This window comes from Taeniopygia guttata, chromosome 1A (genome assembly GCF_048771995.1).
Source record: "Taeniopygia guttata chromosome 1A, bTaeGut7.mat, whole genome shotgun sequence".
NCBI classification, from domain to species: Eukaryota; Metazoa; Chordata; class Aves; order Passeriformes; family Estrildidae; genus Taeniopygia; species Taeniopygia guttata.
Window position 1 is genome coordinate 12,624,065 of NC_133025.1, and position 25,636 is coordinate 12,649,700.

General features: G+C 44.6%; 1 protein-coding gene across 2 annotated transcripts in view; it reads right to left on the reverse strand.

Annotated features, from left to right (window-relative positions):
* The window catches only part of RELN (reelin), a 276,674-nt gene extending 252,299 nt beyond the window's left edge, over window positions 1–24,375 (reverse strand). Inside the window, exon 1 of one of the 2 annotated variants that reach the window (XM_030291632.4) lies at window positions 23,874–24,375. In XM_030291632.4, coding sequence (XP_030147492.4) covers window positions 23,874–24,102 — 229 coding nt within the window. In that variant the 5' untranslated portion in view covers window positions 24,103–24,375. The remainder of the gene's footprint in view (window positions 1–23,873) is intronic. The other variant, XM_072919453.1, reaches the window with a different exon arrangement.
* Window positions 24,376–25,636: the final 1,261 nt, after the last annotated feature.

Genomic DNA, 25,636 nt, shown 5'->3' on the forward strand with positions numbered 1-25,636 from the left:
CGTGCCCTCCTGTGCAGAAACACAAAGGCAGCAAGAAAGGACAAAGAGTCACTCACACCCCTCCAGAGGCCCCAGATCTCAGGGGAACCTTAGCTGCTAAAATTTCAGTGCATTTGAGACCGCAGTCCATCCATTTCCAAACTGTTTCTAAAAAGCTAGAGATAATGAAGATAATAATGAAAATAAAGATGGGAACTGTGGTTGCGAAGGTCAAACATGAGATGTATGCAATGTTAGCGTGGAAAAGCTGAAAGGACAAAGAAGAGTCTCTGCTAAGTGGTTTTACATTTAAGGAAGGAGCAGCAAATTCTTCTTTGTGAGCATTACGATTCCCTCTCTAAACCAAAAATTATAAATAAGAAATTATACTGCAATGGATCACACCACATGATTAAGCTGTAGAGAAGAAGTATGGAGAATCTGCTTTCTGTGAGGTGCAGGGAGCTAAGTGGAGATATTTTAGAGACTTACTACCTTTTATCATGGGTAAGCACTATAGATGTTACAGCAGGTTCCTCGTGCTCTTCTCAAACTGATCTGAAGAGTGGTAAGCAGACAGCAGAAGCAAATTCAGGTGGCAATGAAAGCACAGCTTTATCAAATACACTAATCCTCACCAATTCACATTGGCAGATGTTGCTTTTTGTGTGAGGGGTGAAACGATTGCTGGCCAGATTGCTGTGTCTAGGGGATATCTTAAGGCAGGGATTGGCAGAAATTAAATGAGAATGGGAAGTGACTAATGTGACTTACATATATATATAAAAGACAAATATTGAAATTAATACCAAATACATAGCACAGCAAAGACAGACCCAAGTTATTCCAGTGATTTATGGATACCTAAGTCTCTTGCTTACAAAACTTATTCCTTTAAATTTGCCACAGATCTCACCATAAAGTGAAGGAAACCTGTAGGTCCCAGAAGACAGTCTCTGAGTTACACACATGCAGAACCATACAGGTTTAAGCTACTGTTCTGAAACCTATTTTCTTTCTTTTTCTGTTTTTAAAGTGAAAATCTTTTTCAAATTGGCCAGTAATTAGAAATAGCAATACATAAATCTGCCAAACATCTCTGCACCATTTTAATGAAAGCAAACCTTTAATAACCTTGATCTGAAAGGTAAGGTAGTTGGAAAGTTATAAGCAAATGTAACAATACTTTTGAAATGAAAATGTCTTCAAGTTACATCTAGAGCACTATGTAGCTCTTTCTGTGCTATGCTGGGTCTAGGAAATAATACCACTAGCAAAACTGTAAAACATATTAGAATGGCAGGTGCTGCAGTTCATTGTTATGCTAAAAACTCCTAACAATTGTCTATAGCAATTGCAGCTGTATAATAATTACACATCTTATTAGCAAATGTAACCACCTGCAGTTAACTGGTTTACTGGTGTAACTACTTGCAAGGCTGAAAGGTCTTTCAAAATCAAGCAAGTTAGTGCTAAAACTAAACAGCCCTGTCAAAGTTTCATACTGAAAATGTATTTCAAGTGGCTGTGGAATTATCTGCACTTTGGTACAAGTGCTTGGAAAGTTATTTTTATAAGATGTGAAAAAGCATCCTAAAAACAGCCTCAACAGATTTTAAAACACCAAGTAGCTCAAACACTGTTTTATGAAGGAAAACTATTACAACCACATTTTTATTACTAGATATATCCATGCCACTACAGGCACCCAGGAATCTCAGAAAACACATTTAAATATATACAGCCATTATATGTGGTCAAGTTCTCATCCTCTCTCTCCTCTTGCCTCAATGATTGTAATCTTGCTTCTTATATGAAAAAGCTGCTCCTCTTCAGTACTCTTCACCTGGGCCTGTAAAACTCTACTCAACCACTTGCCCAGGGCCATTTGAGCTGAGTAAAATATTATTTCTTTTCATTAGCATAAGTCATCATGGTAAAGGATGAGGAGGGTAGATTTTATATCTGAAACCTCAAATTTTCATGGCAATTTGATTGGGGTGACCTTGCTCTTCCATTTAATCTCACTAGACAACAAAATATTTTAAAATATATGCAAATTATGTCAGTGTCCTCCTATGAGATACACAAGTAAAACTGTTACAATTTTGGACATAAATTTTCATTAATGTCTTTAATGTCTCTTTTTCTGTATTATTGGCTTCAAGGTAATTTGTGGATAACACAAATCTTCCTCTTTCCTCGTCCCACCTTTGCTTTCTGCGTGTTCCATCAGAACAGACTCACTTTGCAACCTGAAATTCTATTTACTTACCTTTGTAGCTTCCTTTTAAGTCAGAACATGAGGTTTTTTTCACTCCTTTTCTGCTTCCTCTCATTTAAGAGAAAGCAGTCCAGCAAGGAACATTTGGGTAAGCCTCATTTACATACAGAAAACAGCACAACAGAATCACAGGTGTATTTCCCCAATGTGTCTCTCACTAACTGTTGATCTCACCAGCTGACTCCAACTAAGCACAACCAAAAGGTAAACACCTGGAAACTCCTGCTTCTCTAAATCCTCTGAAAGATCAGTACCCTGAGAAAGGTGCCTCTTCATTCTCCTCCCTGTTGGGTCACTCCAGGGCTCTAAGTCTTTGAGCATTCATATAGGAATATCTAAAATCTGAGTTTTGGAAAAAATTGAGCACCAGGATTCCCATTAAATTCATCTGCATTCATATGTCCTGGAAATACTTGAATTCCTCATCAGCACATGCCATAGGTATTTAGAATCTGAGACTCCACATCAAGTCTGACATATTGAAAACTGAGAGCACTCCCTGTAGGAACAGTGAAGGAAGCTGAACCATAGCTTTTAGCAAGGTTAAAGCAAAAAAGGATAACTAAAGATAGTAGTGCTCAGTCTGGGCTGGTCTCTTTGTCACCTTTGGCATTTCATGTACTTTTTCTAGCTCTTTTTTTTTTTCAACAATTGAAAAATTCCTTTTGAAATTTAATATGCAAAAAATATAATAGTGTGTATATTCATTTCAGCAGTTGGGGATACATGTAATGGAATATTTTATCAATGCAAGTTTGCTATTCAGATTGTAATTATAAAAGTAAGGAAATATGTCTTAAACACTAAATTGTCCACAGAATATGGACAAATATGTATGTAATCATCCAACAATGATTCATAGTGAAATACTATTTTAAAAACCCTGTAATTTTTATGATTCACATTTGCTGGATTTCTGTTCATGCGTAAACCTTACTGCTCCCATAAAATCTGCAGGCTTACTTGTGTAAATCATTGTTGTAAAGCCAGGTTGCCAATCTGCTAAGAAACTGAAATTTTGGAAGAGGAAATTCGGAAATTTTCCTTAGGAATTTTTGGGAGTTCTTTAAAGGACAGTAAAGAGTTGACACTTCAAGCATCTGATTTTCTCAGCACCTCTTCCAACTTGTCCTCTCATTGAACCAACACAATTCTCTTTTCCTATTTTCTTTTTCTTGAGCTCTCCTGCCTTCCAAGAAGAGGCAGCTCTGGGGAGCTCTGTGCCCCCAGAGCCCAGCTGGGATGCCAGGATGGAGCTTTGGGGAGCCCTGTGCCCATGGAGCCCAGCTGGGATGCCAGGATGGAGCTTTGGGGAGCCCTGTGCCCCTGCTGCCTGCCAGGATGGAGCAGGAGCTGGTGCAGCACAAAAGCACCACTTGGCATCACACAAACCTCCAGTGCCAACCAGAACAGACACAAAGGAAAATTAAAGAGCCACTTGCTGCTGCTCTCCCTGCTCACACAACACTCCTGAAGGTGTTTGAAACCCTTCTATAAAATCATAATTTTAATGTGTCTCACCTCTGCCCTCACTAAGAGTAAGTTGATGTGTCAGTTGGAGGCTGGCATCAACCATTTTTGGATGATTGGTTTCAAATCCTCTAATCAGCTTACCATCCAAATAATTGAGCTGTGTGTTGGGAGGCCCTTTGAGGCGTGAGTGAAGACATTCTCCCTCAAGGCCCAGAGCAAAATTAGAGCTGTCATTTCCTCATTTCCAGCCCCCTGTGCTGCCTGCACCTTCCTGCATCAGCCAGCCAGAAGGTGCTTCATGTGCCCAAGAGTGTCCTCCCCATCACATGTGTAGCTCATAGAAATGCAGGACAGCATCTTTGTTTTTCTAAGAAATACTGATCTACTACTATACATGGAGATTTAAAGCTAGGATTCAGACACATGTTTTTCTTCTATTTTATCAAAATTTATAACCCTCACTAAACGACCCTTACCAGCCACTCTGTGAAACAATAGGAGACACACTGTGACCCTCATAGTGGAAACCTAACACAGAAGTGACATAAATAGCAAGGAAAATATATACATTAGTAGGGTGCACAGTAACAGATGCAGAGCAAGATTTTCTACTTGCACAGGCAGCCCATAATGGGCTTTAGAACAAGGGTAGCATCCTGTGGGGTGATTTCCTCCCATGCTGTCCTTGCTTAAAGGGAACAAATTACTGCTTGCCCATGGGGATGATAGAGCTGCCAGCTCCAGCACTCCCTTTCTGGCCATCCCACCTGGTGCAAAGCCCCCTCAGGAGGGTGAAACACCAGTTTACACACAAAAGCATCACCAACAAAGTTTGCCCGTTCCCCCTGAGCTCACACCTCCCCTGTCTATGCCATCCAGGACACCTGCCCCCTCCATCTTCCTTTCACAGCCTCCCTCATTTCCCACAGCCAAAGGAGAAATGCGTTGGGAGCTCTGTTTTCCTCTTCTCTCACAAACTAGCATGGCCTGGTTTTTATATCTTCCCTTTTTTATCTTCCTTTTATTATCTTCCCTTATTTCCTAGTTTTCTGTAATTACATATTGGGACATCAAACAGTGAAGCAGGGACTGCTTTTGAAGGCTTTTATAATTAGCTTTTCTATTGTGTCCTTTAATACCTCCTCTGGCTTTAGACTTACTTTTTTCTGTTCACAACCTCCTGAACATATGGCAGTAAATATGCAGCATGCTGTGAGCTTCACCTGGAGTCTACTTACAATATATCTGCAATGTAAATAACAGACTTCATGTCAGTCAATTAATCACACACCAGTGCTTGGCAGAGGGCAGGCAGATTGCAGGAAGGGAAATTGAAATTGGTGTCTTGATCAGCATTGGACTTCAAGTATTAAATATTACCTAAGCTGGCATCACTGGCTTCTCTGGCATCACTGCTTTTATCTAAAAATATTCCCTTACAATTGCATTAGAATTAATTCAAGGCTAAATTCTCCACTCACCAGGACCATTTTGGTAACATTTCACCCAATGGAATAATGATCTAATTTCCACAGAACATGACCCAAATGCAAATATCATACAAAAATTAAATTAAATTAAGTTAAATTAAATTAAATTTAATTTAATTTAATTTAATTTAATTTAATTTAATTTTAAGTGATCCCATGATGATGCACAAAATGAAAATATTGCCATTTCAGTAAAAATGTTTCTTTTTGGTAAAACAAATTCAAATTAATTATGTTACAGATGTGGTTTATTCTTGTTTTTGCAACAATGCATTTGAGCAAGACAAAATACTTTGTTTACCTGTCGCACTTTATTGAACTCAAGGGATTCATGAGGAGATCATCAATTATAATCACAAACACATCACTTTATGCTTAAAAAAGAGGACTCTATTCCATTAGAGCTCTTCTAATTTGAAGATCTCAAAGGATTTTCTGTACTGCATTAAAATCCTTGTCATTCCCATGGAGGACAAGTGAAAATACAGAAACAAATCATCTAATATTTAAACACACTTGCAGAGGGCACAGCACAAAGATCTCATGGGAAGAGCTTTCCTAATAACAATAAAAATCTCATTGAAGGTAACAAAGAAGCCTGTTCATGGCTGAGGTTCTTTCATGTCTCACTGTAGCTGGTCCTGAGCTGGTCTCTGCCAGGGCTGGTGCCTGAGAGGGCAAGTGGGCAAACTGTGCCCTCAGCCACCTCCCACCCAGCTCACACCACTGCAGTTCAGCCCTACAGGTCCTCAAAGGCTTTGCATTATTGCCTTCATCCTGCTTCTTCTGAGAATTTATTCCTACAGGGAATCCCTATGCTCTTTCTCTGCAGTTTCCCTTTACAGAAAGCTCCATCTTTTCAGGCAATGAACAAAACTTCAGAGACTACATCAACCTTTGGCTTAAAAGCCACTGACTTCTGATGGTCACCAGAACTGGTTATGCATCCAGGACAACCAATTATCTTCTATAGATGACTAGAAACCCAAAGCCCACCGCTGCTCCTAAGGGCTTTGGTGGCATGGTGGGAGCTGAGGCTGCCTGGTGCTGGGGCACCCCTGTTACCCTGGGGACCCCATCCATGCCCATCCCATGGAGAGGCCTCTGTCCCCACCACTGCCATCTCTCTCCCCATCACTGCCAGAAGACTCTGTCCCCATCACTGCCAGAGGCCTCTGTCCCCAGCACTGCCATCTCTCCCCATCACTGCCAGAGGCCTCTGTCCCCATCACTGCGAGCCTCTGTTCTCCCAGGACAGGGCCACACATTCCCCAGGCCGTGCTGACCATGAAGAAAACCCCAGGACAGCCATGCCTGTGCAGCACCCTGTGGCTGCAGAGTGATTCTTATTTTCAGCAGCAAAGTGAAAACTCTGCTCAGTGGGGATCAGCATTCCCCAGTGTCTGTAGGGTACAGCAGAGTCTTACTAAAGAGTGTCTGTGCCTGGGGCATCTGCAGGGACCCCTCTCTCTGTGTTCTGACTTCAGTTTTAGTGATGGCATGACCCTGGGTTCTTTTACTCTGCTGGCTACCAATTTCCATCAAACTTTCAGGTCTTTTGCACCTTTGAGACCTGTATCCCTGTTACACTTGATTAAGCAACATTAACCAACATATTCCAAAGGGAGGCGGACAGACAGTGTACTGACAGTACCCTATGAGAGTGCCCATAAATTTCCTCCAGGGAAAGAGATATTGATTTGCAAGCATAAGCATGCAGAAAAGGCAACCACACAACAGGAGAGTAAAGAATATTTATTTAGCATATTGGTCTACAATGTCTTGTTATGCCAATGATAACAGCACCAAAGCAACAGAGGCCAAAAACACATATGATAACACATTTTGATATTTGGGACATTACTATGCAGTGGTACTAACACCTACTGGGAGTAAAGGGAAGTTAAGATGTTTAAAGGATGGCAGCTCTTGCAGGGATGTAAAAACTATTGAAGTTGAGGGGATTTTAGTATTTCAGAGAATATGGATTTGAAGCATTCCAACCAGCAGTACAAAAAGCATATACAGCCCCAGGAAGGACCAGGTTCTATGCTCAGCTTCCAGCCTCAAAAATGGACAGGCAAAGCTGTGTCCCCAGTTTGTCCCGAAGGACAGGAGGGGACAGGCAGCCCTTCCCCTTGGCAGTGGCCAGCTCATGGGGAAGTAGGGCAGAAAATTCCAAGGATCTCGGCCCAGGCCAGACCTGACATCCCCTTCCAGTGCAAATGCTGCCAGTGCTGGGCAGGGGATGTGCTGCCAGCAGCCAGAGGGGCTCAGGGGGGTTGGCACTGCTCCACATGGGGTCCTGAGCAACAAACGGGGGGGAAGCCACAGACCTAGAGGTCAATATACCTAGCCATGATTTGGCCTCCCAAGTGCAAGCATTTAACTTTGACCCACACAGCACCTTGTGTCCCTGCATGTCTCCTGGTGCCCCTGGTACAGCCACAGGCTGTGTCCAGTGCCAGGGAAACAGGGCTGTGGTGAGCACCAGCTCCAGCTCTGCCTCCAGACAGAGCTGCCCACTCAAACTGCAGCCTCCACTGGGTTCAATTAAGCAGCTTTTGTCTCTTGACAGGACTTGACCATGGAGCAACGCTTGAGTCAGAAACAAAGACACAAAGACAAGCCCTGAGGCAGAAGATCTGATGATACTTCTAAGTTAATTTATAATTTCAGTGCTTTTACTCTTTAAAGATAAAGTAACTAAGATGATGTTGTGATTAAGGTGCAGAATGTCTAATTTGAGAGATGTATAAAAGGCAATCAAGGAGTGCTATCTATCAGGAGATAACTGCAAGTCTTCTCCCATCATCACTATAAATCTTTCACTGAGAAGAGCTACTACATTATAAAGAACAAGAATTAAAAAAAAAATAAAAAGAAGACATGTTAAACACTACCTAACAAGCTTCATGACATGAGCACAAAAGTCTTAAATTCAATGTCATAAATTCAATACCATCAGAAGATTCAGATACAATGACCTTAGAGACAGTGCTATGTAAGTCAAGCACAATATTAAAAGACAGTGAAATCTTTAATCTGTGTTAAATATTTTAAATTCATAGATCTGATTCAGAGAAATATCACAGAAGCATCATCAATCCTTCTCCCCTTCTGACACATATTTTTTATAGCTTTGCCACAGTTTCTGCAATTAAAAATATCCCAAACACTTACAGAAAACAGATAAGACAGAAAACTGACCTTGTGGACAGGATCACATGCCATCATTATGCTTACTCCAATAAATACCCCCAAAGAGGCCAAGATTAATACCTGCATATATTTAAATTACCACTTTGAAAGAGATTAGCCGTAAGGCATCCCACCTATTCCCAGAGGCAGCATGCAGTGATTATTCCTTACAGGTATTTCCAAAGGGAAAACACCTTGTTCAAAAGTACTGAATGTTGTGATAGTGGCATATATAAAACCCTCTCCTTTTAGTTTCACATTTAGGGCACATAAGCCTTTATTTTCTGTTTAAATGTACTAATCTTCTTACGGTATAATCAAGCCTTTAATATATAATATTATCAGTTTATATTTAGAAGGAATAACCATCACGTTAGTGGTGATGGACATATCTCTCCATTCATCTGACTGAAATACCCTGGATAAATCCCTTTGCCCAATTCATTTCTGCAGAGACAGCAAGAGGCTTTATTTAATTTAAAAGCCTTCAGTTGCAATATATTTATAGTTAATATGTAAAAATCCTGCTTTATGTTTGAGAAACGTTTCTTTCTTCTTCCATTTCTGATAGGGAAATGTTCCAGTTTGTAGCTTTTTAAGTAACATAGGCTATAAATTCAACAAAAGGTATTCCTACAGCGAATAGGTCACAAAAACTTCAATTATCTTTGCATCCTTGCAAAGTTTTCTGTTCTTGGAAGGTACAAATGAGCTGAGCCCCTAGGTACAAATTTAAGTAAGTTCTTATTTAATAATATCCCAGAACATGATGGGTTTTTTGGTTTCCTTGTTGTTGTTGTTTTGTTTGTTAGTTTTGGGGGGTTTTTTCTTTTTTTTTTTTCTTTTTCTTTTTCTGTTCTTTCAGTAGAACTGGAAGATTTCCTAGTAATTCCTAATTCCTGCCCAATATACTACCAGCTTTGCACCACATAAAAAATGCCCCCACCAATACAAAACCTGAGCCAGATCTAAGCCTCTGAAACATGGTCTTTCTGGGAGATATTGCAGGGGGATTATAAAACACCAGACAGCAGAGCTGTCTTTTGGCACATGACAGGCATTGCATTAGGCCTGCCATGACGCATACATTAAACATAATAAATAGCTGCTATAGACCCAGGTCCCCAAAATACATATTAAGGTCTCTCACATATATTTTCTTGTGGCACCTCCTCTGATTCTGAAGAGCACATTAAATGTTTAGCCACCCAAAATGTAACTATTCATCCTAGCAGCGACCTGATTGCCTGCAACAGAAAAGCTCAAGAAAGAGTTAAATAGACAGCCATTAACAAATAATATAATGGAACATGCTCTTACATGTATAATTAAAAGAAATGTATTATTATCCTTTAATTATACCAAAAAAATTTCCAAATTAATCAAAAATAATGGAGAAAATGTGATGTGTTATTATCATTGATTCCCGATTTGTCTTAAAGGTAACTACCTATATAAGATAATCGTAAGTAAAACCCAAAATTAAAAGGTCCATCAAATTCTGGCCTAGCTAATTACAAAGGCATCAATCTCTCTTTATACCAGAGCACAGTGTTCTTGATGTAAAAAAAGCACAAAGAGGATGATTCCCCTCTAATTCATACAAATTACAGCCACTCTGCATGCTAACCATAACAAACACATATTAAATTCAGCAGAAGGGATGAGAATTGAACTGGCATGCAGCTGGAACCTCTTCCAGATCATTTGACCAGGGAATGTTTTTCCCACTGACACATCTGCCCAGCAATGCGGGGGGAAGTCACTACATGGAAGCTGTGGATGCTAAATCTCTGAGCAATGAGCCCAGCATTCTGAAAAAGGAGAGAAGAGGGGGAAAATTTGGGTAAGCTGAAAATCTGACTGTTCCCTCACATGTGGTCATCTCTTCTGCCTCACCTGCCTACACCTGGAGGCCACAGTCAGCCTTGCCCCAATGCAGCACTACCCCAAGAGGGATGGAAACTGCCATCCAGATGTTCTGCACAAGGAGTTAATTAGGAAAATTTTCACGAAGAGAGCAGGGTTAAATCTTGTCCCACTGTCCGAAGATTTTGCGATGTATCACTCATATTACACAACGCATCAAGGAGCTGTGGGCTTTGCTGGCGCTGATCCTCTTCCATGGTGATGACAGTCCTCACCTCCCTGAAGTGCTAAAAGCTGGCACACTCCAAGACAGAACAAGCAATTTTGGTTTGTCAACAATTTGACCATTCTGAAGATTTGAGGTACTATGCTTACTAGCATGTGTATGAGTTCTGCACCTTATAAAAAATCTACATGCTCTAGAGAAAATACATCTATTAGAACAAAAAGTTTCCCTGTTTCTGACTGTATGTAGAAAATACTTGGTAACTGCAAAAAGTGCGGGCTTTGTAAATCTAGAATGAAAGGTTACTAGTTACAGGGCAAGTCACTAGTGTTTCTTAGCAGTTAGTGAAATGCAATCAAAATAAATATTGTAATGTTACTAATTTTACAATGTGCTTTCTCAAATGGAAAATATTGCAATTAGAAGGAGGATTTGCTCTCTACTGGAATCTCACTAATTGGGCAAAAGGTACTTGGGGGGGAGTTGTTCATTGGGGTTTTGGGCAAGGTCCCAGAAGAAGACTCGTCAGCACGTAATGCATCACTACCACTGCTCAAAGACAGTTTAGAGTTTAAAAACTCCATTTGTACAAAGAAAACAGCCAGATGCCATGGCATTGGTGTTCTGTCAGTGATGAGTAGCATAAAGGCTCCCTAGCATCTGCTACCACTTGAGGAAACAAAACTTACTTCTCTTTGAGTGAAAATGTCCACAGAATAATCTGGGCTGCCTGAGGCTGGGGAGGGAGCAATGCTGCCAGCTCCAGCCAAACCCACACCTTTTCATCTCTGCTGGCTGAGGCAAATTCTGCAAACATCACAGCTCTGCTGAAACTCCTTTGTACTTCACAACTGCATTAACTACATGCTGAAGGAAAAGCAGGGCAATAAAGAACACAGGGATCATTTCCCTGAAGGAAATAAACCTGTGTCTCTCAGACACATTTTCTATGTCTACTCACAGCAGTTCATTTCTGTTTGAGGTGGACAACCTGTAAATATTATTCTGTGAAGAAAAGAGATCATTTTAAAGACATGAAGGTCTCTTTGTCTAGTTCAATGAACCCAAATTCTGTAGATGAACTGCAACAGGTTTTCCAGATCAGAAGCAGAAGTACCCTTTAACAGTAAGACATTACATTGCTGCAGAAAGAGGCAAGTGAGAGATCTCCTCTAAGCCTTTTTTACAAAACACTGCAACACAGAAAGGATTTCTGCTGAAAAAGAAAACTGAAAAATTACTAGGTGTAAAGGAAAATGTGATCAAGTTACACATTAGTAGCCACACAGCAACCACAGGTATCATTGTAGAAAATGTGAGATTTTTACCTTGGAAATGTTAGTATTGTTACCAACTGCCCTTTGCTGCCTTAAGGAGTGAATTATGATTCTGCAATTTATTTTGGGAACAAACACAAGGAGAGTGGTCTGAATCAGATCTGTGCAGTGGCCGGAAATTAAATGGTCAACTTGTCAGAAGCAGAACTGTTTGATTTTTGGTTCAGTGACCAAAATGAAAAGAAAAAGAAAGAACAAGAGATCAGCTTGGGCCACCATAAAAGAAGTACTGCAGGATCTGGCACAAAAAAATAAATTAAAATATCAGTTAGGTCAATACGAAAATCTTCAGTGAACCCAAAGAAATTAGATAAAGACTTTTGTTCAAGCAGAAAAGTCTCATTCCATTTTCTGATTATGCATGTAACTTCTTTTTTTTCAGTCAGTTTCACAATTAAGATACTTTTTCAAAACAAAAATAAGAACTATGGTTTGAAAATAAATGTAATATATTTCAAATATTTCACTTCTCCCCTTTTTCTATTAAAACTTTTACCAAATTCTATTCAAGTATATTATTAGTTTTTCTCTTTGACAAAATCAGGTGACAAATTAATTCACTATGAACATGGAAATTCCAACTAAATAAATTCAAACAATCACAGAATAAGTTTGCTTGGAAGGGACCTTAGATATCATCTGGTTCCAATCCTCCTGCCATGGGCAGGGACACCTTCCACTAGACCAGACTACTCAAAGCCCCATCTGACCTGGCCTTGAATGCTTTTAGGAATGGGACATCCACAACTTCCATAGAAAACCTGTTCCAGTGTTTCACCACTCCCACAGCAAAGAATTACTTCTTAATATCTAATCTAAACCTGCCCTCTTTCAGTTTGAAGCCATTTCACCTTCTCCTGTCACTACATGCCCTTGTAAAAATCCCTCTCCAGCTCTCTTGTTGGCCACCTTTGGAGACTGGAAAGCTGCTCTAAGGTCTCCTCAGAGCCTTATCTTCCCTGGGCTGAACAGACCCATTTTTCTCAGCCTGTCTTCCCAGGAGAGGAGCTCCAACCCCGTGATCATCTCCATGGACCTTCTCTGGACTCATTGCAACAGGTTCAAACCCTGCTTATGTTGTGAACCCCAGATCTGGATACAGAATTCCAGGTGGGGTTTTGTGAGAGTGGAGCAGAGGGGCAGAACCCCATCCCTCACCCTGCTGACCACGCTGCTGTGGATGCAGCCCAGGATGTGCTTGGCTTTCTGGGCTGTGAACACACACAGCCAGCCCACATCCAGCTTCTTATCCACCAGCACCCCCAAGTCCTGCTCCCAATCTTTTGTCCACCCAGCCTTTGTTTGTGCTTGGGATTCCTCATGCTAGAATAATATCAACTTGAAAAACTGTCTAACAGGGTATCAGCCATCCGCAAATGAACTATAATACTTAGAATGCATAAAAATATTTGCCAGAGGTTTTGGATCTTTGTACATCTGTATGAGGTTCTGAAGACTACACTTGTTTTGGGCCAGAGTCAGAAGAATTGCTGTACAAAAATGTTTAACACTGAACTTCAGCCAGGGATTCTTTTTTCCAAACATCTAGGAACTAATTTTCTAAGCACTTTTAAATACTGATCCTTTGATTTTGACACCTGGCATACCTACAAACTTCTGCACTGCAAGGCTGGATAACAGTTTGTTAAACCAGGATCTTCTCCTTGGCCAGTTTGGCTGTTTTGTTTCTCTCTGCAGTTCTTGCTATAATAATAATTTCATCCAATGTCCAGATGAATGTATCTAATTCTGGAAGAAGCGTTGTTTTTTCCTAGCGATTCATTTCCCTTATGAGATAGGAACACTGGAAGGTTATTGTGTGCTGGAAATCACAGCTTGTTTATCCAGAAAGATAAATATTATCCATATTTCTTGTTCTTTCCTATGCATTGTATTGTCCTGGAGAGCAGTGGGAACAGTGGAAGGCAAATGGCAGAGACCTTGCCAAGCCCCGTGATGTGATGAATGACTTCTCACATCCCAGGGCCTGACGTGAAGAGAGGCCACAGAGGGTCACACCACTGTTTGCAGACATTAAAAAGGCTGATCACCCACCCATTACTTTCATTTCTAGCACAGGAAGAGCTCCCCCAGGCAGGGGAGCTCCCCCCTGAGATCCACATGGGAAGACACAGCTCTTCCATGAAGTATTTCCCTGCAAGAACACAGGCCTCCTGCCCAGGAAAGCTGATTTTCTGCATCCTCACTATCTCATTTCTGAATATTCTACCAGAATTGTTGAACAATATGATCACAAACTACCCCTCAGCCATAGAGAAAAACATATTCTCAGATTTCAAGTCTTCTGAGCAGAGAGTGTTGTGTACTCTCTCTTTTCCCATTTCCTTCCCTCCTCTTCATTATCACGTGCACACGGACAGTCAACTTTCACTATTCCTCCATACATTCCCAGGGAGCAACTCACATGTGCCACTTGGGGACAATGAATATGAAAATCCCTTCAAATCCCACATGGAGCAGGAGTTGCCTGCAGCTGGGATGCAGCAGGATGAGAAGGGGAAAACAGCATTTGTTTCTGGATGCATGCCTGTGCATGAAAGGGAGATTGCTTGATGGATTTCCCTGTATAGAGTTTTTTTCTTTGCCAACTTTTGATTATCTAACTGCACTCTTGAAAATTACACTGGAGAGATGGAAAGAGGGAAACAGTGAGTTCCCTTATTCTGTGTGCTTTTCACCAGCTGGACCACTCAGTGTACAGCCACATTGCAGCCAGGCAGTGGAAGGGGACATGGGATCGGTGCCAGCATCCAGCCATCCATGGCAGCAAGGAATGGAAAGCCACAGGCACAGCTGGAGCTAGGGCTAGCAGGCAGACTCTTTTCTTGTCTCAGCTCTTTCAGGTCATACCTGTTTCTTTATGAAGCTACCCTTTTCATGGGAATGAATAAATAACTGTCTCATCTGAGGCAATCAAAATTTTGCTAAGCGTGATGCAAGAGATCTTAGCAGTTCACCTTAGTCTGGTTTATAGCTCAGATCCCTCAGGCCAGTGAGTTTCCCCCAGGCCCTGTCTCCTGTGGGAAACAAGCAGTCACACACACCCATACATGTGAGGAGAAGCCATTCTGGGAAACACACAGAGACCTTCAGCCCCATCTCTGAGGATTAATCTGCTCACCCTGATGCAGCACTCCAGTTCCCCTTCTGCTGTATCTTGCAAAAGCAAAGAGAGAAACCAGCATGGCTGGTTCCCATGCAGAGGAAACCCTGCATGGCTGCATGCCCCAAGGCTTCTGCTCCAGGAGAGACACAGCAACAGTTTCACACCTGACTTCACAAATACGTCCAACACCCAGACAACCCCAACACCCAGAAGGCTGAGCTTATTAATAAAGCTTCTTATCTAGCAAAACTAAATAAAATTTTACTCTGGGCATCTCAGTCAAATACTCTGCACTGTCCCTTGGAGCTGTTCCCTCTGAGCAGGCAGAAAAGAGGAGGGGAGGAGGTGATGAGGGTGAAAGCATGCAGAGCCACCATGCATCTCCCCTGCTAGCAGCCAGCCCCTCAGCCAGGAGCTGGGGACAGGCTGTCCCCAGGCAGGCACACCCTCCTGGCAGCAGAGCAGGGATCCCCTCAGAGGGTCTGTGGGGAGCACTGGTCCCACTGCAGGGCTGGACACACACTGGCATGTTTGTCACCCCAGAGCACGGGGAACGGGGACAGAACTTGGGCAGGCACTGAAGCACTTGCACAGTACAGAGAGAAACCTGCAGCACATAAAATTTTAGGAAGGTCAATGTAGTAGTCTGAAAGAAAGTGGGGAGAGGTGGGATGTAATGTAAAGCTTGCACCTGAAGGGAGATGGATTCCTTGTCTGCTGTTACTCAGGGTTTCTGCAGGTTGACTTCAATAGATGCAGTCTGGAAAAGTGCCATAGATTTCCCTTCCCAAGGAGATGCTTGTGAAATTCTTCCAACAAATATTAATATCAAAGTGCTAGAGAGGAGCAGGGAACAGCCATTTCTGTTTTGTTCCCAGAATGGAAATATATGGCAAGAGAGATGTTATAAAGACTGTAAAAAACAGTCTTCACTTTGGTATAAGAGCCTCTGGGAAAGTGCCTGAGCTCCTTTCCCGCTCCCCATCAACTTTCACAAGTCACTCATGCCCATCTCCCCCTACTTTCTTGACTGAGATGTTCACATAAAAGACATTGTTTACAGTAGGTCATGAGGAAACACTAAAAGGCAGCAGCCAGTGATGTTCTGATTCCCTGGGAAGACCAAGGATCCCCCTCAGGGGGACAGAGAGGAGCCTTGGGGCGATCTCTTCCAGCAAAAACCACATCACAGAAGAGCCTCCCCAAGCAGGAAGCCACGCTGACAGCAGCAGGACAAGGACGGAGAGCCAACAACCACAGCGCAGGGAGCCCAGAGTGACGCAGGTGATGCTGGGCTTGGTGACACAAAGGACAAGCCCACAGGTGCCTCAGCCTGAAGCTAAGCTGAGCCCAGCTGCCAGGAAACACTGATGCCACAGAGGCAGCAGCCGCTCCAGATGGTGGCGGGTGACAATGGCAGGGAGCCTGTGGCTCTGTGCCTGGCCACTGGGCGCCATCCCCAGCCCCAGCCAGGACCTCTCCAGCTGCAGAAGGACAGAATAATGCCTGATCCTGGACTGTAAAATAAACAGGGACAAACCCTAATGTCCCCACAAACCCCAGTACTCCCTCTTCATGTGGGATATATGCACCTCCAACGTGGTCTTATTTAAGGCAGAGGTTTAGTGAGAGATACATCAAACCAAAACAAAGTTTTCAAAAAACCCCACTTCCTTGACCCTTCTGTTCCTTTTAGGAAAAGAGTAAAATGTGTAGCTGTGGGACACATCTGAGCACTGAAGGGACCTGGAGAAGGTCCTGTGGGCATGGACCTGACAGATCTCTGTCTCCATGATGCCACTGTCCATTGGCAGAGCCCAGCAGGAATTGGGTGACACATGCTATGGCTTTCAGTTTCCAGAACTGACCTAAGGGAAGGAGGAATGGAGGAAGACTACCTGCCTAACATGAAGGAATTGTCTTGACAACCTAGGAAGGTCTTTCCCCATACAATCTGCCAGTGTGCTTTGACAGATGTCAAAAATTGCACTTTCAGGGTTTGTCCTATGTTTATGCCAGAGGTGAGTCCCAGCTGGTGGAGGAAAAAAAGGTGGGAATTACACAAACATTCCAGACACACATTGCACTCTGTGCACCTTTCATGCCCAATGAAAAGGCAGGAAATGTAAAGACAAAGAAAGGAAGCATGTTAGAAAGACTGAACCTTTCATCAGAGACTATTGAAATTCTCATAACAAGGGCTTATTCTCAGAGGTAAGACAGTGCCATTTCCTTCCCTCTCCATGCAACAAACACTCATGAAAAATCTAAACCACAGCTGTAGGGTATGAGACACACAGTGCAAATAAAGGTTGCATCTGAATCCATCCCAGGTGCATCACCACAGATATTATCAGATCAGATCAGATATTATCACAGAAGTATCAGAAAATGATACTTCAACGAGTCAATACGCAAATACTGCACCATCATAAAAAGCTATAGAGTTTCAAAAGAAGTGGCCTCCAAAAATCCAGATCAAGGCAATACTAAGGAAAATGAGGAATTATGCCTGACTGACGGTCTCACCCTGTTCTACCTAATGAACTAACAAATGTTTGGTGGAATAATCAGTGCGGAAAATGGAGAAATGTCCACATTTGTACACACCACCATGCCAAAGTAACTGACTTATAAATCATTTACTGGTCGCCTTTGGTCTTGAAGGTTTATCTCTTGTTACATATATATATATACACACCTATTTATCTACAATTACAAATATTAATTATTTATAAGAAAAATACATGTTAGAAATCTCTACTTAAAAGCAGTTTACATGGGCAGATTTTGGTAATTAATTCCACAGATAAATTATGCATATTAGAAAATATCTCTGGACACAGAAATACCTCTGGGCTCAGAAATCAGAAAATATGTGCAACATTCTCACTTAAATAGTCTTTTTGCATCCTTTAACCACGTATTCTTTTATTCCTTGACTCCAGTGCTGGCTGACATTCCATAAGAAAGGTTCACACACACGTGCCAGCCCCCCTCATGCCTTGGACAGTGAACCCGTTGAGGCAGAGATCATTTTTTCATGTCCCCAGCCCAGCCCAGCCCAGCCTGCCCTGCACGGACCCGCAGTACCAACAATGCCGTGTCTGTCCCACACTCATATGTCACCTCACAAATGTGGGTCACGCCAGCACGCCATGCTGGCTTTGATTTCTCTTATTTGGGGCAATCAAGTCTCCTTTGCAGGGGGGAGCAGCCCCCTGATGAGGGGAGAAAGGATTTATCCGGAGATTACATCTCTTCGGCAAATTTGCAAGAAAGGCTCATTTAGGCCTTTGTGGACCTTCTACCTCCTTTCATCAATCCCGTGCCTGACTACGTCTTTGGCTGGACCATCTGCTGGTGCTTATGATGCCCACAAATTAGTGATAACAGCCAAAACCATTGAAATTTAACATCTTACACAGTTTGTAAGAGGCTGTCAGTTGCAAACTCGCCTACCTTTTTCTTTTAAAGCTGGCACCTTTCATCAGTTTAAGCACAATGCTTTAAAATTTGCAAACACACATGCCATGAACTTTCAGGCTAGACAAGAGCTTTAGAAATATAGGCAATGCACTGGTCAACATCAAGACCTAGAAACTCATATTGACTCAATAACATACTAAGTAAGGCTCAGATCTGAGAAATTCAAACGAGTCACAGTACTCATAAATCAGCCTTCGCTTTGCAAAGCTCACTTTATGCAAGAAAATCCTAAATACAGCAGAGCAGAGTCAGGGTGCGCTCTGGAGGCTCTGGTGGATGAAGGCATTTTTAGTAAATGCTGACCCAAGATGAAATTTTTATGTGCTATGAAACCCTTATGCAGCTGCAAGATATAACTAGGGACCTCAGAGGAAAGGAGAGACTTGAAGATCAAGGGTCTTCCCCATTCCTAATAACTCCCTCTCCATTGCTACCTATTGCCAGACTAAGATTTTTAATGTAAGGGTCCCTCAAGAGAAGAGTTCTAAAATAATCCCTGGTGCTAAATGGACTCCCATGAGCAAAAATTTTTTCATACTTTAATTTCAAACAGAAACTGATGGAAGTCTCCATTCTTCCAGAGATCAGAGGAGGGTGTAAGTGGATGAGATGAAAGGTTTTGAGGGAATAGCCTGCAAAAGACTCAAGAAGCTGACCTGTTTCTTGGGCTGATGCTGGAAAACAGAGATGCAAATCTGCTCTTCTGTTACCACAGCATTAACATCACTTCCTGTGCATTATTCACTTCTACTGATTCACTAAAAACTTCAGCATAACTGGTACAGAAAGTATCCATGCCTGAGTTTCTGCCACTCAGGGACAACCCTGATTATACCTCGAGCAGCATCAGTACATAAATTCCAGTTTTTTCTTCCCTTCCTTCGTGACAAACTCAAACATGTTTTTATTTAATAATCATCTGAACAACAAGAATTTACAACGAAAATGCCCATCAGAAGTGTAAGTAATCCTAATGAAAATAGGTACTAAGTCACAATCTGTATTTCTAATATACAGTGGTTAGTAACAAAGGTGAAATTGGACAGACTTTAAACAACTTTTTATCAGTGCTGAAAGAGTGAACAAATACCACTTAAAATAGTTGAAAACTATTTTTTTACAGCCTATCACAACAACCATTCTAGACAATATACAGTATATCTAAGAATAGTAGCAGTCATAGATGGAGACTGATAACATTTGGGGACTGAAGGTTAATCCGTTCTCAAAAAAAAAAAAAAAGGAACAATGGAGAGTGAAATAGAAATTCAAGTCCCATTAAAGAAAACTATTTTAAGGGCAGAATGATGAGTTTTAGCATCAATCATGGGAAAACAGTTCAAAGTTTTTCTTAAAAGATCTAAATTTGAAACCTTGGGAAAAAGGAACTGTTTGCAGTGACAGCAAAAAAAATATTAAGAGATAAAAACAAATACAGTGTAAAGAGAATCTCTTTGTATTTTTTAAACACTACAAATCTGACTGTTCATTTTGAGCTTTCTGTGATTAAGGTCAGTAAAGACTCAATGTTCAGTCAAGTTTATCCTTATTTCTTTATGCAGTTCTAATGTACTTATCTGCCTGTAAATCATGGTACATGCATTGAAAGTACATTGACATGGATTTAAAAAATCAACTGCAGATTGCAAATAAACCTAAATAGAGTTGTATAAAAATTTTCAATTTGTACTGGTTTGGGTTTGATTTTTTTTTTTAAGAAATTATATTCTACTCTGCATAGTACAGAGGAAAACCTGTGAGAAAGCCAAAAGAGGATCATCCTATCTACCAGGAAAGCTACAAGCAAGCCAGGCAAGCCCTGATGCTGCTCCCTGAACACGCAGCCACCCCTTGGCTGAAAGGAAGCTGAGCAGGTGCCTACATTAAACCAGTGCACACTTTGTCAGTTTGCATTTGAGCAAGTCCATAAGTGCTTTGCCAGCTCAAGGACTTAATTACATTTGAAATAAGCTAATTCAAGGAATAAAAGTCTGCCAAAGGTAATAAAATTGTTTGCTGATGTATCAAGTCAGTCCTCTTATATAAAAGAGCGTATTTATATGCAACATGGGTCTGGACCTATTCAATCAGTGATTAAATACTTACTTTTTTCAGGAGTAGGGCCAAATCTGGACTAATTTTAAGTATCTGGGGGAAAGTGCTAAATCCTAATGTATCTAATTTAACTATGTGAAGTAGGAAATATTATTGCCTTTGTTTTACTTATGAAATTCAGAGGCACAGGGAAATAAAATGCCAGATTCAGGGTGCCAGAGAAGCCACTTGCAGAGGCTCTTGTGCTTCCTAGGCAAGTGTCTTCTGCAACACATGCTGCTCCTCTCCCGTCGTGTCGGGCAGCACAAGGCAGAGTGGGCAAAGGGCCGAGAGCCCCTGTCACAGCTCCACTGGCTGCACAGCGGTTTGACTCCCCCTCTGAGTGCCCAAGGAAATGTCTAAACAAATTAGCAGAAAGTCGGTGGCTGATTTTTTTAATCATAATTTTTTCTCATCCAGCCCTTGGCATATGGTTTCATCCAATTCCTTCCTCTTTGAACTTGATGTTCTTGGATGCTGCTGGCACCTGTTCCTGTAGAATGAAAGGGCACTAAAACAGGGCCTCACTGGAACTTGCAAAGATTCAGAGCATTTTAATATACTCCCTAAGCAGGTGAATTTTCATTGTACATATGTAAATCTCCCTTTGTCCTGTGCTTCTGTGCAGCATATCAAAAACCCTGCTCTGCATCCCTGCAAGACCGCCTTTAAAGTTTTATTTTTAAATGATAAACTCTCAACCAGTACAGATTGGCATTTTTCAGCATCATTAAATTGTATTATATAAAATTCCATGTTGCTTCGAATTATTTCTTCAGATTGTATACTCTGGGTTTGTTTTTTTTTTTCTTGTGCTATGTTTAACATTGATAATTGTTACATTTTAAAATATTCACATATTGCAAAATATCTAATTCATTAAATGTGCTTAGCTCAAGAATACGTCTGATGCACTGTGCATAGCAAATAGTCATGGTTTGGCGTGGGTAGGTTTTTTATCAACGCACAGATTTGAGAAGAAATCACCGTTGCAAGTTTGATATGAATCAGGAGTCTGGCTCACACCGGGGTGTACCTACACCTCGAACTGTGCAAACAAGTTAGTTTTCAAGTTCGGCTGGTGGACTTCCTTCTGTGTTCACTTGCTGAGCACGGTGGCTTTAAAAAAAGCCGCGGCGAGCCGGCTGTGCTGGGGCAGCGCTGGTGCGGGGCCGGCAGCGCCGGCTCCGGGCGGGAGCGGAGCTCCGGGCGGGGCAGCGCCGGCTCCGGGCGGGAGCGGAGCTCCGGGCGGGGCAGCGCCGGCTCCGGGCGGGAGCGGAGCTCCGGGCGGGGGCAGCGCCGGCTCCGGGCGGGAGCGGAGCTCTGGCCTCGGGCAGCGCCGGCTCCGGGCGGGAGCGGAGCTCCGGGCGGGGACAGTGCCGGCTCCGGGGCGATGCTCCCCGAGCGGGCCGGGACAGCGGGACAGCAGCAGCAGCTCCGCAGAACCCGAGAGCGGACAGGCAGCAATCCCACGGCGCGCACAGGTAGAGCCAAAGACGCCGCATTTTGCTCGGTCAGATGCGAAACAGCGACGGCAAAGCCGCCCTAGGCCACCTGAAAGGTCAGGCGCGCAGCTGGGGCGCTGCTCCGCAACTGGTGCTTCAAAATTCAAACACCCTTTTCAAAGGGCGAGCGGCAGAGGAGCATCCCTGGAGAAAAACCCTCTGTCCCTTCTCCTCACCATGCAGGACAGCCCGACAGCCCTGCCCGCCACAGTCCTCCGTCCCTAGACCAGCAAAGAGGCTGAAACACGGGCTGAAGGCTGAAAAAGGCAGCAGCGAGGAAAGGGGTGATTCTGTCATTTATGGGGTTGAAATATAATGTCAAAAATCCAGCATTTAAAATAGTGCGAAATGAAAACCCCAGCTTGTTTTTTTCCCTCTGCACATCTGTGGTTCAGCAGGTTGAATGCAATTTACCTAACCTGAGTGTGTATTATGGGCTGTAAGATCTCAGGTTCTAAGGAGAAAAATGATCTGGTGAAGTCATAACATTTACATATGTGGGTTTCAGAAAGGTAACTAGTATTTTAAAATCAAAAGTTTCCTGTGAATTTGGCAAAACTATACTGTTAAAACTTGCACATAGACAAAGCGTCAGGATGCCTTATATTGTGTGAAAATGAGTATTTCATGCGTTTGGGGGTTTATGTCTTTACAGTAACAATTTCAATTAGAATCTTTACATAACTAAACGATTCAATAATTTACCTGAAACTTAAATTTTGAGCTGGAACATATCAAAGTCAGAAGTTTAATTCCATCTTTAGTCAGGGACTATCACACAGTACCTGCTTTCGAGCAAGCTGTTTGAAATAAACATTTATTGTAATTTTCTCTGAATTCCAACTGCCTGCTGCAGAATTAGTTGTTATTATTCTGTAGCATTGCAAACTCCAAACAGACACAAAGAGAGAAGAAGGATTAACGAATATAGCCTTAAGCAGTCTCCCACCGTTACGAATTAAAAAATGTTCCCCACATGGAAGTTGTCTACCCAGAGAAGTGGTGATGCGGCTGTTGCACCGCACAGTGCTGGTTTCCAGGGGCACTCTGCGGCCGAAAGCAGCTTCCCACAGTAGCGTACCTGCCTGCGGGACCCCACTCAGCCCTGGGCCGTGCCCCTGTCCCAGCACAGCCCCCAAGCAGAGACACTACTTCGTGAACAACTTTGCCTATTCTTTCTTGTTCACTCTCGTCCGCCTGGGCGCTTAAGTAGGGCTTTTTATTAATTCTGGGCACGACCTTCCATCTCCAAAGCTACCTGTGAGTGCCTGACTCCCGGCTTTCGCCCCCGGCCCCTGCAAGGGAGCAACAGGCTGGCCGAGCGCACCGGGCACATGGCGGTGGCACATCGCGGCGACCCGATGGCACCGCCAGCTGCGGCACCGCGCAGCCCCCTAGGAAAGGGTGATGCGCTCCGTGCTCCGAAAGCCGCTGGAGTAGGAAAGGGACAGAGTGCCAGCGACTAGCGAGGCTCTGGATCCGGCCCAGGGCCGGCTGAGGAGCGGGACTGGGAATTTCCTCTGCTGGGGGCTGCGCCTGGCGGGAGGCGCGCCGCGGCGAAGCGGCGCTGGGACGGGGGCGCGGGCGGCGGTCCCGGTGCCCGGGGCAGGTGAGGACGGTCCCGCACGGAAGGAAGGGCCGCTCCGCCGAGCCCATACCGGGACTGCCCCGGTGCACGGCACAGGACCGCGTGGGTCCCGTCCGGGGCGCCCCTCTCCCCCACCGCTTTCCTCCCCGCGGGAAACTCCGCGGCCGCCCGGGGACGAGCAGCGCCCGGCACGGCGGGCGCCACCACCTACCGTGGTACTCCTGGCCAGGCACGTAGGCGGCGGGGTTGCCCGCGATGTGGAGGGCGATCAGCACCTCGCCCTGCTCGCCGTCGCCCTCGAGCTCGCCGTGGTGGGTGCAGAGGAAGAAGAAGGGCGAGAAGCGGGCACGGGGGGCAGCCGCCCGGCCCGCCGCCAGCAGGGCACCCAGGGCGGCCAGCAGGCAGGGCCAGCCCCCGGGGACGCCCCGCCGCCGCTCCATGCTGCTGCCGCCGGCGCCGCTGGGGCATCCAGGGCACGGCGGGGCCGGCGCCGCTCCGCTCCGCGCCGCGCGGGACGGGGCGGGACGGGGCGGACGGGGCGGGCGCTGCCCCCCGCCGCGGCCCGCGGGACTTGGCGGGGAGGCGGCGCGGGGCGCGGAGCGGAGCTCGGCGAGGGCAGGGGCGGCCCCTCCGCGCCCGACGAAGGCTGCGCCGTCCCCGCCTGCCGCTGCCGGGGTGCGGGGCACGGAGCTGGGAGCGCGAGGGCTGGGAATAATTTATTTCCCCCGGTGCCGGGGTGGGAGGGAGGGGAAGGTCCCTCCCCTCCTCCTCCTCCTCCTCCTCCTCCTCCTCCTCCGCCGCCGCCCGCTCCTGCTGCTCCTCGCTCTGCGCGCCGGTGTGCGGTGCTGCCGCCGCGGACACGGGGGCTGCGAGCCGGGCTCTGCTGCCCGCCCTTTGTCTGCCGCCGGGTCCCTGTCCCTGCCCTCGCCCTGCCCTTGCGGCCGTGACCCAGCTTCTGCCCCTGGCTCTCTCCCGGGTCCCAGCCCCTGCCCTTGCCTCGATCTCTGTGCCTGCCCTTGCCCCTGCCCCTGCCCCTGCTCCTGCCCCTGCCCTTGCCCCTGCCCCTGTCCCTGCCACCGTCTCCGCCCTTACTCCCCACACTGACACCTGACTCCCTGATCCTCTGCCTCCTTTTATCCTTGTCTCTGTCTGCCAGCCTCCACCCAAATGTCTCTGCTTTTATCCCTTTATTCATCTTTTTGTCCCTCTGCTCTGTCCCCCGTCCTTAAGCCCTGTCCATGTCCTTGTCCCTCTGTCCCTGCCCCTGTACACCTGCCCCATCCCCTACCTTTTTGCCCCAATTCCTCTGCCCCAGTCCCTGTCCCTTTGCCTCAGCTCCAATTCCTGCCCTTCTGCCTGTGTCCACGTCCCAGCCACAGCCCTGCCTCTGTTGTACTTGCACCCACTGTTAGGAAAAAGTGAGATTTTTACTTAAACCTTCTCCACTGCCATTTCAAAATTATACACATGCATATGCATCCCCAGAGGTAGGTTGGGCAGCTCTGGAGGGGGCCAATGTGTGAATCCCTGGGAAAAGGCTTTAACTCCCCAAGAGTGTGTGCCCAGGCCCGTTATCCCAGCAAAAGGGGCAAACCTGGTGGAGACCAGAAGGGGAATGAGGAACTGAATATAAAACACTGGCAAGTCAAAAAATTCATGAAACCATAAATTTTTAACAAAGCAGGACTGACAGAGGGCATCAGGAGATGGGAGCAAATCCACAACAGTTTAAAGCAACCACCATGCTGCTACTGGATCCTGCCCAACACCCCGAGACAGCCGGGGTGAGCGGTAGTGACATGATGTAATTGGAAAGGAGAGCCTACCTGCCAGCATTTTTGAAGTGCAAAACTGGCACGGTGCAGGGGCTCCCTCCTGGATTGGTTTCAGTGCCAGAGGGAAAGGTTCCCTCCACGGAGGGGCGAGCCACATGGACGGCACCACGCAGCTGCCCTACGTCCGTGCAGGCTGCTT